The sequence below is a fragment of the Montipora capricornis genome, chromosome 3 (genome assembly GCF_036669925.1).
Source record: "Montipora capricornis isolate CH-2021 chromosome 3, ASM3666992v2, whole genome shotgun sequence".
Taxonomy (NCBI): domain Eukaryota; kingdom Metazoa; phylum Cnidaria; class Anthozoa; order Scleractinia; family Acroporidae; genus Montipora; species Montipora capricornis.
Genome location: NC_090885.1, coordinates 20,995,200 through 21,006,825, shown reverse-complemented (window position 1 = coordinate 21,006,825; position 11,626 = coordinate 20,995,200). Strand labels below are relative to the sequence as shown.

At 37.9% G+C, this 11,626-nt stretch overlaps 2 protein-coding genes across 3 annotated transcripts in view; both read left to right on the top strand.

Annotated features, from left to right (window-relative positions):
* The window catches only part of LOC138039948 (probable DNA double-strand break repair Rad50 ATPase), a 21,423-nt gene extending 20,064 nt beyond the window's left edge, over window positions 1–1,359 (top strand). The window contains exon 5 of the mRNA XM_068885769.1: window positions 1,314–1,359. Within this exon, the coding sequence (XP_068741870.1) occupies window positions 1,314–1,359 (46 nt within the window). The remainder of the gene's footprint in view (window positions 1–1,313) is intronic.
* Window positions 1,360–3,253: 1,894 nt separating this feature from the next.
* LOC138040893 (cGMP-dependent protein kinase 1-like) overlaps window positions 3,254–11,626 on the top strand; it is a 29,481-nt gene continuing 21,108 nt past the window's right edge. For both annotated transcript variants that reach the window (XM_068886603.1, XM_068886602.1), the window contains exons 1-4: window positions 3,254–4,082; window positions 9,784–9,950; window positions 10,680–10,793; window positions 11,412–11,517. In XM_068886603.1, coding sequence (XP_068742704.1) covers window positions 3,487–4,082; window positions 9,784–9,950; window positions 10,680–10,793; window positions 11,412–11,517 — 983 coding nt within the window. In that variant the 5' untranslated portion in view covers window positions 3,254–3,486. The remainder of the gene's footprint in view (window positions 4,083–9,783; window positions 9,951–10,679; window positions 10,794–11,411; window positions 11,518–11,626) is intronic.

Here is an 11,626-nt window from a genome sequence, read left to right as displayed (position 1 = left end):
TCAACCATAGGGTTGAGTGCCATCGTAGAATAGTTGTTCACATTTAAAACTGCTGTTCAAGCTTTCAAAACGAGTAAACGGATGCTCTATAAGTTTCTACGATGGTCATTAAAATATTTAATACTTTTTCTTAACAATGTTACAGAGACAAACACATACCATGCATTTTTACCTTTCGACACACCCATCCGAAAGGTAAAATGCACGGTATGTGTTTGTCTCTGTAACATAGTCTGTGCCTTTCATTTGTCTCGAAATTTTCTAACTTTCATGTTTCTTAACAATACCGGGAGTATATTAACCCAGTGAGACATGCGATAACTGGATATTGCAGTCTTCCCTGCATGGATTAGTGGATATTGTAGATTTCCCTGGTTTAGTGGTCATCATGCGAGAAAGGTGCAGATATTGTTATTAGAAGATAGAACTCATCTATAGCTACCTTCTGTTTTAAAGTTTTTTTAAAAAGACTGCGGGCATGGCTCTAAGTCTAGAAATCTATAGCTAAAAGGTTCAAAAAAATCTAAAATCAGCACGCGATGTAGAATGCTAGAACGGAAGAGGGCTTCTAAAATGTCTAAAAGTTCTAAAGTTCTAGAATATCTATGGTCCATGTTGCGAGTCTAAAATTTCTAAAGCTCTAGAATATGTAAGGACTTTGAGGGGTTCTAAAATCTTTAAAGTTCTAGAATATCAAACGATCCCTTCGGGGCTTCTAAAATCTCTAAAAGTTCTAAAGTTCTAGAATATTTCTAAGAATATCCATGGTACATGTCGTGAGTCTAAGGTTTCTAAAGCTCTATAATATGTAAGGTCTTTTGGGGGTTCTAAAATCTCTAAAATCTCTAAAGTTCTAAAATATCAAACGATCCCTAGCTCTTCTAAATAGAACAGTTCTAGAATGCTATAGAAGTTTCTAATGTCAAGACCTGCACCCTTATGCATCATGCATGATTGCCTACCGAGTTCGAATCCTACTTGTGCTCCTTTTCTAAAACGTTTTTCTACGGGGCAAAGACATCTTACGCGTATGCAGGCAAGTTGCGCCCACCTTGCTTTTCTTCGAATAAGAGACAAGTTGACAAGAGAGGCAGAGTATGATTGAAGTGAAATCGTCCGTGGATGCAGACTTGAGAAAGACTAAAGTTTCAATTAAGTCAGAAATTAATTAAAACGGCTCCAATTATAACACGAAAAAAAAAGAGTATTTTAACCTAGAGCTTACATCAAAATACTTTTTCTTAGTATTGTAACCCACCAATATAATAGCTACTTAGATTATTATAAATTTGTCCTACTTATTCGTTGTGCAGATGTTTCGGCAATTACCAATGTCACCTTCTGTGCTCATCGGAGTGATTTCTGTCACTGACGTAAGAACATGACGAGACAGTTTTAATTTTCTCCCCAAACAACCACACAATTAAAAATACCGTGGTTGTAATCAGGCATGATATAAAACGTGATGAAGTGACGTAACTGATGAAGGTCGCCGAAGTGATTGAAAGGTTTTACTTTTTAAAAACTTTTTTAATCAGTGCCAACGCTGCAATTTCGTTTTAAACCACACAATTCATGCCAATTTTATTCCCGCAATGTTAATAGACACATTTCATTCCGAACGACTTGGGGTTATAACGAAGTCATTACGATAACGGGAAAATGATATTTTTAGACCACGTTCTCGTTGGTGGCGTGGCAAATTTCCCTTTCGTAAACGGTCGTTGCCATTTCTCAGAACGGTCGTTGCCATTTGAAACGGTCGATGCCATTTATAACGGTCGACTACACACTTCACTTCAAAGAAAATTAAAAGAAACAAACTAAGAAAAAATATTAACAAAAAATTAAGACAAAAAAGGAAAAGAAAAACAAAAACTTGAGGAAAAAAAGAGTCCGAAAATTTCAACACTCGAACTCGGGTTCTTAGCCCTCACCCTAAACAAACCCTAACTCATGCGTAAACTCCCTGAAGTTATTTTTTGGGAAGGGGTGGGGGGGGGGGGGGGGTAAGGGAGGGGGTCGCTGGTAACGGAGAGGAAAAGGAAGTTTTCGGACCCCGATCGTTTTTTTCTCTCCTCCTGTCTCCTGTAGAGTCGCCAATGAAGCCTAAATGTCAAGTGCCTTATAAATATTTTAGCTCAATTATCAAAACAAAAGTCTATATAATTTGATGGGCTCAGTCCTGATAGTATATATAACAAACACGATATATTATTAAAAACCTACCAGACGTACCACGGAGTGAAGAATAACTGGACAGAAAACACCTTTGAATTCTGTTTTCATGCTGTCTTCAATCAGGATTTCGCCCTTTCACTTTTGACAAAGCCGTGAACTTTTTTTCTCGATGTTTCGCCCGTGCACTTCAAGTGCAATAATTGATCATAATCGCTCTTTATCTTTAAAACCGCGAAGAGATTTTGGGGCATGAAACGTTAAAAATCCCTTTGCTCCGTATATTATTTCTTGTATTTTTCCGTAATCCGTTTTGTAAATGGGTAAAGGTTTCTCGGAACTTTTGAGTTACCCACCAAAAATCAAAATGTCGAGCTACAAGTTAATTGTCACAATCCAGCCGCAATTCTTGTATTGTGTCTATGGCAGTAAATGAGGTGGTACAAATTCAAGCGGCAGGAAGAAGATTTTCATCTGTTGACGAAATCGGCTCAAGTAATTTGGCGCTGTTGTGACTGCGAAGCTCGCGTTAAAGACGAGAAGTTTACAACTTAATTTTTGTCGCTCATCAATGCATTTCATTCTTGTGCGCATTTATTTGCTAAAATAAAAGCGTTCTACTCCGGCAAATGGTCGACATCCGTCACATATCATTTTGCAAGCACTTTAAATGAGATGTTATATTACCAACAATAGATGAGATAATTTCGCCATTATGTTCACCTCCTTCGAAAAAACGCTGCCTGTTTGCTAAGCCTTTCGGTCACCATGGTAGGTGATTGGTTGCCCTTTCCGATTGAAGGTTGCTGATAATCTTGAGGATTCAGATCCGGTGGTTTTTTAGTCTAAAGTACGAGGAAAGGAAATTCAAGCACGCAAAACAATATGGGCAAAACAAGACAAAACAATGTATGCTAAATTGAAATCGTGGAAGAAATTAACGAGTCAATAGTGTCTCTTAGGCCTTAGTCAAAGGTGCCAAAAAAACACCTGGCAGTTGCTCTCCCTTATAATTCCGCTCCTGAAAAGATTCCATAACCTCGCACTTTTCATGCCACACTTGATAATTTCTGTTCGAGGCTAAAAAGACGACGAGGTTTAGTATCAGAAATTCCAAAAGAAAGACATGATCATCATCCTCAGCATAAACAGTGAGCCACTAAAGCTTCGTACCTTCAAAGGCCATTTATATCATTCTTGTATTTGATTGGTGTAAAAGTGTATTGTTATCTGATTGGCCATTTTTGTTCATAGCGTTGAATAGTTTGTCCCAGCTTCGAGGCGAGCGCATCCGCTTGTCAATTATTTATGAACACACCAACCTCCTCAGAACCGCATTGGTCACAAAGCTCTTGCGAATGCCTTACATCACAGCAAGTTATTGGCGCATCTTTTAGAGGCAAGGAATTAATAAACTTCTCCTGTGAATTACCGCGATGTCGGGAAAGCGCAAACAATTTTGACCCATACTATACATCTCAAGTAAATAGAGAGGGAAAAGTCACTCTTATCCCAGTGTTCAGTTGGGTCTTAAACTGGAGAGGCATGCATTGCGGCCGAATCCGTGTCAAACAGAAGGCTGGGTGTTCGTGTTTTCGGCGGGGTTCTTCGGCAACCACGGCGAATATGGGTAGCCTGCGCGAGCTGCAGCACGCTCTGCAAGAAAAGAACACCGAGATGAAGATGAAGGACTGCCGAATACTGGCCCTGGAGCAAGAATTGAAAAGGAGGAACGAAATCATCCGGCGTCTCGAAAGTGAGCTGGACAAATACCGATCCGTGCTGCAACCGGCCGTAGGAACTCGCACCAGAAATCGAGGTCAAGGTATCTCAGCCGAACCGCAGAGCTTCAAAACTCTTGCCGATGCTTCCAAGCCGCTTCAGAGACACAGCAAAAGCTCCAAGTAAGGATTTTTTTGTGTGCGACTTTCTCTTATAGTGTTACGCTACAATCGGTAGGTAAAAGGTTCTCATCGGCAAGCTTCGGGGTCATTTTGCTTGTTTGTTCTGTTTACGTTATAAACTCCGCTGTTGATTGTTGCTGCTGCACGACTGTAGCTTTCTGATCTTTGGAGTCGACACAAAGCCAGATGTCTCCTGGCACCTCTTCCTAAAGTAGATGATTCTAGTCCGCGCCTGTTAAAAATATATGCAGTGATCACGAACCGTCGCCAACTGTAGGTTGAGAAATATTAAATTATACCCATTGGTATACAGATTGATCTTTTCTTCGGATGGTTTTGAAACTAAATTGCCGGTAAAAATGGAAAAAAATATCTCTACGTCGATAGGATAATCAACTGCGGTGGTGATATTATCTTTGTTTCGTCTGTAATTTTTAGGAAACCGTGGTTAGATTTCGGTTATCGTCTTTTTAGGTTTGCCGTCTACTACAGTGGCGGCATGTTCATTCCAGCCTGAAATCTGACACACAAATTTCGATCGAACCTAAAAAAGTGCAACATACACAGCAGGGTTTGGATCGCTCGTACATATTTCATATACGAAGTCTAAAAATTTAAATTCGCATCGGTTTTTCTTTGCAAACTTTAAATCGGCAACAAGCCGCGGTGTGGTGGTAACACTTGTGTTTTAAGTTCAATTTTTCTCAAAGACAATGTTCAAGATTTTCAGATCGTTTCTGAAACTATCATTGAAATCTATTTCTTTGTTTGTGTTGTAAACTGACGTGCTCTCTGCAACACGTTAAAACACGCGCCGAAGGTTCACTTGGATATTTTAATTGCCTTTCATGACTTTACGTGTGGCAAAACCTCTTGAGCATTGACATTCTTATTCTTCTATCCGTTTGCGTCGATCACGCATGAACAAACGCGATGTGGGAATTGGTTTTTCAAATTTTGAAGTTCCCATCGTGAAAGGTTTTTTCGAAAGTCGCCTTTTAGGTAGAAATGTTCAGTTTATTGTTATGCTTTCAATCCTTTCATACAGTCCCCATCATTTTAGCGAAATGAATCAGCAGCACGCATGTAAAAGTGTTGCAATATGGAAGCAAAATTAGGAGGCACTGTTTCGCACGTTTGCATAAAACAGTTATTTACAGGGCTAGTTGTGGTATCATTTGCGATTTTTTGATCCGTCGTCAAAGCCGTAAAAAGTTGAATCGTTGGCGTGCATTCATTAGCAACAAATACGTGACCCTTCAGAACGAAATTGTGATTTGAACACACCACCGCAATCGATTGTCTTAGAAGAATCGCCTCTCCAGATGGCAAAAGTATGGTTACAGAAGATATTTACATAAAATGCTTAAGCTTTTCTACGTTTGGACGTTAACCGATTGTTTGAGAGTTTCCGATGGAATTTTTAAAGAATCTCTTTACATTTTCATAGTTCTCTTCATAATTGCACCGCTTTTACACGTTTGGAATCTTGCTTTATCGATTCTGATACCATAGCGAGCTGTAGTGCTCAAGTAATCTAAACTTGTTTTAATTTTTCAGTTCATTGTAAAACACTTTACTGGCTCTGTATTTTGCCGAATCGCGGGACTTTAATCCCGGGACAACCAATAGTGAAGCTACATGTGTCTGAAACAATTTCTTGTGTTATCATAATATTTATGAATTCGGTCTTTGCTTGATAGATGAACCTAAAATATGCACGGAAAGATGCTACGTTGTTTTTTAAAATCTTAATTGTGCGGCCACTATACAGTGTTTACATCCGACGTTCGATGTTATTTTGCCCCTATCTAGAATGCACTGTTACAGTTTCACGTCTTTAATTAATGAAGTGGTGTCGTGTTGTACGAGCAATATGATTATCACGAAAGTCAATTTTGTCGATTGGTAGAACTGGTTTTGTAAGTCTTTGGTTTTGATTAGTTTTGGGTAGAAACAATAATTAATGTTTTTGGTCACCAGATTACAAATGTCATATTTCTTTTAGATTTTGCAAACTAATCAGTGTTACTCTCTGGCGTTCAAACCTGAAAGTTTATCATCTGCACCTGTGCTAATGAACACTGTATTATCCTTTCATCTTTTTGACAAAAATTAACATTTTACTGAAGTAAATGCCAATTATTTTGACCAATTATCCGTCTATAATACCAAACAGGGCATAACTGCCTAAAAACGTTTGGGTATGTGAATTTCTTTTTGTATGAAAGTCAGTTGTTTTATTGACTTACATATATTTTATGCAGTTCTTTACACTTTTTTGGGACAAACAAGAGGAAAAAGTATTCCATGAAACTCTTTTCATTTTTGCATTTTAAGTATTATATGATCTCTGTATCTATATACATATATCTGTGATTGCATTTTTAAGAGAAAGGTTTTGATTATTGATATTGGTAATTTCTGAGCATTTAAATACAGACTTAGCTATCGTTATAGTGGACTCACAACAGGTTCAAAGGTTGCACAGTTTCATTGTGAAAGCTATTCCAATATTGACAGTCCACAGGCCTACATCTACTCAAAAACTGCCCCCTTCAAACCACTGACTCTCTGAAGTGATACTCACTCCTGTTTTTCCTCTGTCTGAAGTAACATCAGACGATTTTACTCGTCAATGGGGGAGTTAATGGGTTATTAGATAACAAACTAAGTTGTTGTGTCCTAAATTATTATTCAGTAAGGCTCCAAGCATGAGCAGGCTATTGTATGCAAAGAAAAGAAGAACAGTTAGTTCAATAAAACCTTGTATGCCTATGTTTATATAATGGCACATTTTTCCTGTTTTGGTTTCTTTGTCAAATCACAGTCATACTTAAAGGAACAAGCTTTGTTCAAGATAGAATAAAAAGCAAAGAACCTTGTCTATGAACAGAACAGGTTTTTTTTTTCTCAACATGAACTAGCAGTAAGCTTCTCGTGAACAAGTTCTCCTCCAGTCTCCCCCAGTTTCTGTTCTCAACCAACCAGCACAGATTGAAATGCTGAAAATATTTGAAGTTTCCCATCAAAAGAGTATGAAAATTAATAACTTGTCAGCCAGCTGAATTTCCATTGCAGAACAGATATTTTGCAGAACACCTTCGTTGGGTGCCCCGGTAAATAACTAACACATTCTCATACATGTAGATGAGGGGGTGGTTTCTTAAAGAAACTGGGAGAGGAGGGGGTGGGTTGCAGAGTAAAACATGACAGTCAACAACACAATACAAACCATATCTGTGAGACTGGAACAGAGTAATTTATGACACCTGGAACTTACTTCATCTTTGCAGCTATTTAGAAATTAAGCTCAAAAACTCATTAATAATTCAGAAGCCAAACAGCCTATCAAAACATCGATAAAACGTCACATGTACGAGCTTTATGTCCCGATAAAACACTCCTCATTAGTACTCTTTCTGTAAAGAATATAAAGAATACTAATAAGGCATAGCTTGTTTTTCTTGTATGCTAATATTCTCCTCTCACAATTGGAACCATTGTTTGGAGTCCAGAGGGACATGCCTTTTGTGGAATGTTTTTGAACCTAGGGATAAAAAGAAGAACGGCATTTTGACCATTCCACGGTCACTTTCAAGTTCAAGTTCATGGATAAAAAATTCCCCATATACATGTATACAATTTCTGAAACAATGGAATGAAAGGGAAAAAGCTAAATATTCACATACAAACAAAAATAACGGAATGCGAAAATGAGGTGCAAATAAGAGGTGAACAGAATGCAAACTATTAGAAGTGTTAAGCAAACAGCTTTGTGCAGGTGGAATCACTCTGTTTGTTTTATTTTGGCTTAAGGTCCTGAATAAAAACATTTCAAAAATCAAGCAATCAAACTTGTTCGAGAATTTCCTCAGGATCCTGATATCCTTCGTGATTTCATGTGGCTCGTTTCCATGTTGTTCCCTTATGTGGTTGCCGATTACCGACAGTTTGTGTTCCTCCACACATTGATTTAGGTGTCGGCTTTGTAAAGCTGACATTGTCTTCATCACACAGATCACACTTAAAGAAATATACAAGCTTTTGCTGATTGACAATTGGAGGTTAGATCACTAAGTTGCTCGCGTAGTTTGTTTGCCGACCTCTGATCTTTGAAGGGCAGGACTTTCACCTGCTTGTTGCGGGGGAGCATATGCTCCCCATCACCTTCATTTCTATGAGAAACCTGATGGTGTTTTGTATGAGGGTCTCTTCGTTATGCAAACGTGTGAAGATCTCCTTGAGTTGCGCGTACTCTTGATGAAAAAATTGCCAGTTTTAAGAAGGGTTAAAAGTGTGGTTCAGCATTGTTTTTAACAGAGAGTGTTTGTACTTCATATCATCATGGCTATACATGTAGTAGTGCATTTATAAGCAGCCCAGTCTGTTGGTTTTCTGTAAACCTTTTTGTCCAACCGGGTGCTATTTCTGATGATTTCCATTCCTAGGAAAGGAAGTTTCCCATGGTTTTATAACTAAATGTTTTACTGAGAACTTATTACTTTGTTTCTGAAGCTGTTCAAAAAACTTTCAGGTGTTTTATCGGGTCTAAAAACACTTGGCTATGCCTCAATCCTGTTTTTCAACTCAGATAAAACACTGCTGCTCATTTTTTAAACCTTACGTAATACCATAAAGATCATTTTTGTCGATTTTCTGAAGACATCGTCACCAAATTTTTTCAAGTTTCAACCATTTCCATCCTTTCATTCTTGGCCGCAAACAACAAATAATAGCTTCGGTGCACTTCAGTGCTTATTGGTAACAAAACTACAGCGTAATTTCTTGTTCTTCATTGATGCAAAGGCGTCTTTTAGCGTTTGATTAAAATAGCATGATGCTACCCCTTTAAGGTGGCTCATACTAGCTTCAACAGTTTGAAGAGACCTGGGACCATATAAAACAGGAATAATTCACCATAGCGATAGTATAGCCATCTTAAAGCACCTAATATTTGAGTGGAAAATGTTTGTCTCTAAAGCAAATTCTGTGAACCCCTTTTTTATTGCTGGAAAGAGATCAGGTACTGTAACATAGTTGCTTGGTGATTGTTAGTTAATAATTTTCATACCCAAATATGTGTAGCTTTCGTGACATGTTTCTAATTTTGGAGTTTCTTACGTGTCACATTTCTTGTATTGTGTTATATGTTGTAAGATTAACTTAATTATACTTAGCCCTCACATCATGACTCACTCCAATTATTTTTCTGTATTGCGTGATTAACCTTAGATCTTACAGTTTAGAATGTTATTTAAGGTAGTCTTCTGTTTATGTTATCACAAGTACCTTAAATCAACAGTTTCATTATTAACATCCACTCAAAAACCCATTGACTCCTAAGAGTGAGGCTCAGTAGATTTTGCTCTGTGTAACGCTAGATGACTTTACTTGTCATTGGGGACAGTCCAGGGCAGTTCAGGCGTCAGCAGGTTAATATTGGAATCCCACCAATGTTGCTACTGCTGTCCAGGGCTGAGTGGCACTTCACCCTCCTGCGCGAAAAGGTTCAAGGTCCATGCATATGTTTCAAGTCCTAATGGGATTTCCAAATTACTATCCGTACCTAAATTAAGCCTTATTTGATGATGAGCAGAGTTGATTTTGTTTCCTTTTTTGGCCCTTTTGCCTTGATCAGCAAAATTAATGGTTCGCACAATGTGATTTTAACCACATTTGTTTCATACTATCTTTGTAGATCAAAGGAACTCATCAAAGATGCCATTCTTGACAATGATTTCCTCAAGAAACTGGAAGCATCACAAATCCGGGAAGTTGTTGAGTGCATGTGTGAGAAAAAGTGGAAGAAGGATGAGTATGTTATCAAGGAGGGTGACCAAGGATCAGATCTCTATGTTCTGGAAGGTAATTATTTATGCCACTAAATGACAGGCTCTCTTCAAGTGAAATAAATAAAATCAAGAGCCCTGATACATGTAAAAAACCTTAATTAGGAACAGTCCAAGAACAATCTAATTGCAATCCCAGACTTTAATCAATCCTCAATGTGCTCTGGAAAGTAAAGGGCGCACCAAATGTTTTTGTCGCTAGGCATCCCTGTCTACTTGATACACACTAAGTAAGGCGATTAAACAAACTGTACAGGCTTTTTAAGTATAATTATTTCACCTCCTGAATATTAATTTTAATCTGTAGGTGGCTATTGTATTCTTTCTTTGGGATAATCTTAATCCTCCAGTTCTGCTTTTAGTTGAGCAGTGGCGGGTCTAATTTGCAGGTCGCAAGTCGCAGGTTGCAGGTCATTGTTTCACCAATACCGAAAGTATCCTAAACATTCTTAAAATCTAACCTTTGGCCTAATTAGGCCTAAACAAAAGTTTTTAGGCCTAAGGTTAGCTTTTATGAATGTTTAGGATACTTTCTGTAATGGTGAAACAATGACCTGCAACCCGCGACCTGCGACCTGCGACCTGCGACCTGCAGATTAGACACGCCGGTCGAGCAGACAAGCATGACCCTCAGTTTCTTGTGAACTTTGCTGACTTTGCTTACTAAGGTATTGAATGTACTACATGTATGTACATGCAAGTTAGAACTTCTTCTAATTTTGTATCTCTTTTTTTTTTTAACCAGAGGGTAAAGTCAAGGTAATGAAAGAGGGTGCTGTATTGGGTCAAATGGGACCAGGAAGAGTGTTTGGAGAACTTGCCATTTTGTACAAATGTCCAAGAACAGCCAGTGTGAAGGGTAGGATTCACAGTTACTGTATTTACCCCTGTATGCTGTTAGTCAATTCGTGTATAACTCGACCCCCCATTTTTTATGGCAAAAAAACTTTCTTAATTTCTTTGTTAAATGTTCATGGGACCGGAAATAAAAATAATATGACCTTAAGTCTGAGAATCACAAATAAATTTGCCAGATGTGGGGAGTTATATCTCAATTTTTTTCCCAAAAACTGTGTTTTAATGAAAGGTCTTAAAGCAGTGCTATACCATTACCATGGCAATCATTTGAACCTAGCAAACACCAAAAAAAAGTCAAATAATATTATCATAACATTGCTTTCTTAGTGAAAGGAATCTGGCAGTATTGTAATCTTTTTCCATTGGAAACCCTGTTGTACTTACAGACTCTGATGTAATATCATTCAACCGAAGTTAATAATGTATTAAACCATGAATCAACAATTACTTGGTGTGTTACTGTAGCTTGGCTAGAAAGACTAGGGAAGTCTTGTAAGTGATTGTGAAACTTTCAAACAAGAATTTGGTTGAGTCACGTGAAACTTGTGTAATAATTGTACTTTAGTTGTACGAGAGTGTAGATGTTATGGCCAACATACATATGTATATTTTTTCTCAGCTGAGAGTGATGTCAAGATCTGGGCCATTGATCGACAAACTTTCCAGACAATCATGATGAAGACAGGAATTATGCGACAAAAAGAGCACACTGAATTCTTAAAAAGGTAACTATTATTTATTGCACACATTAAACTGCCATTACCAATACACTTACTGCAAATTGGTGCTCTTGGAAAATGATTTTAAATGAAATTCATAAAGTAGTTTTGTTTA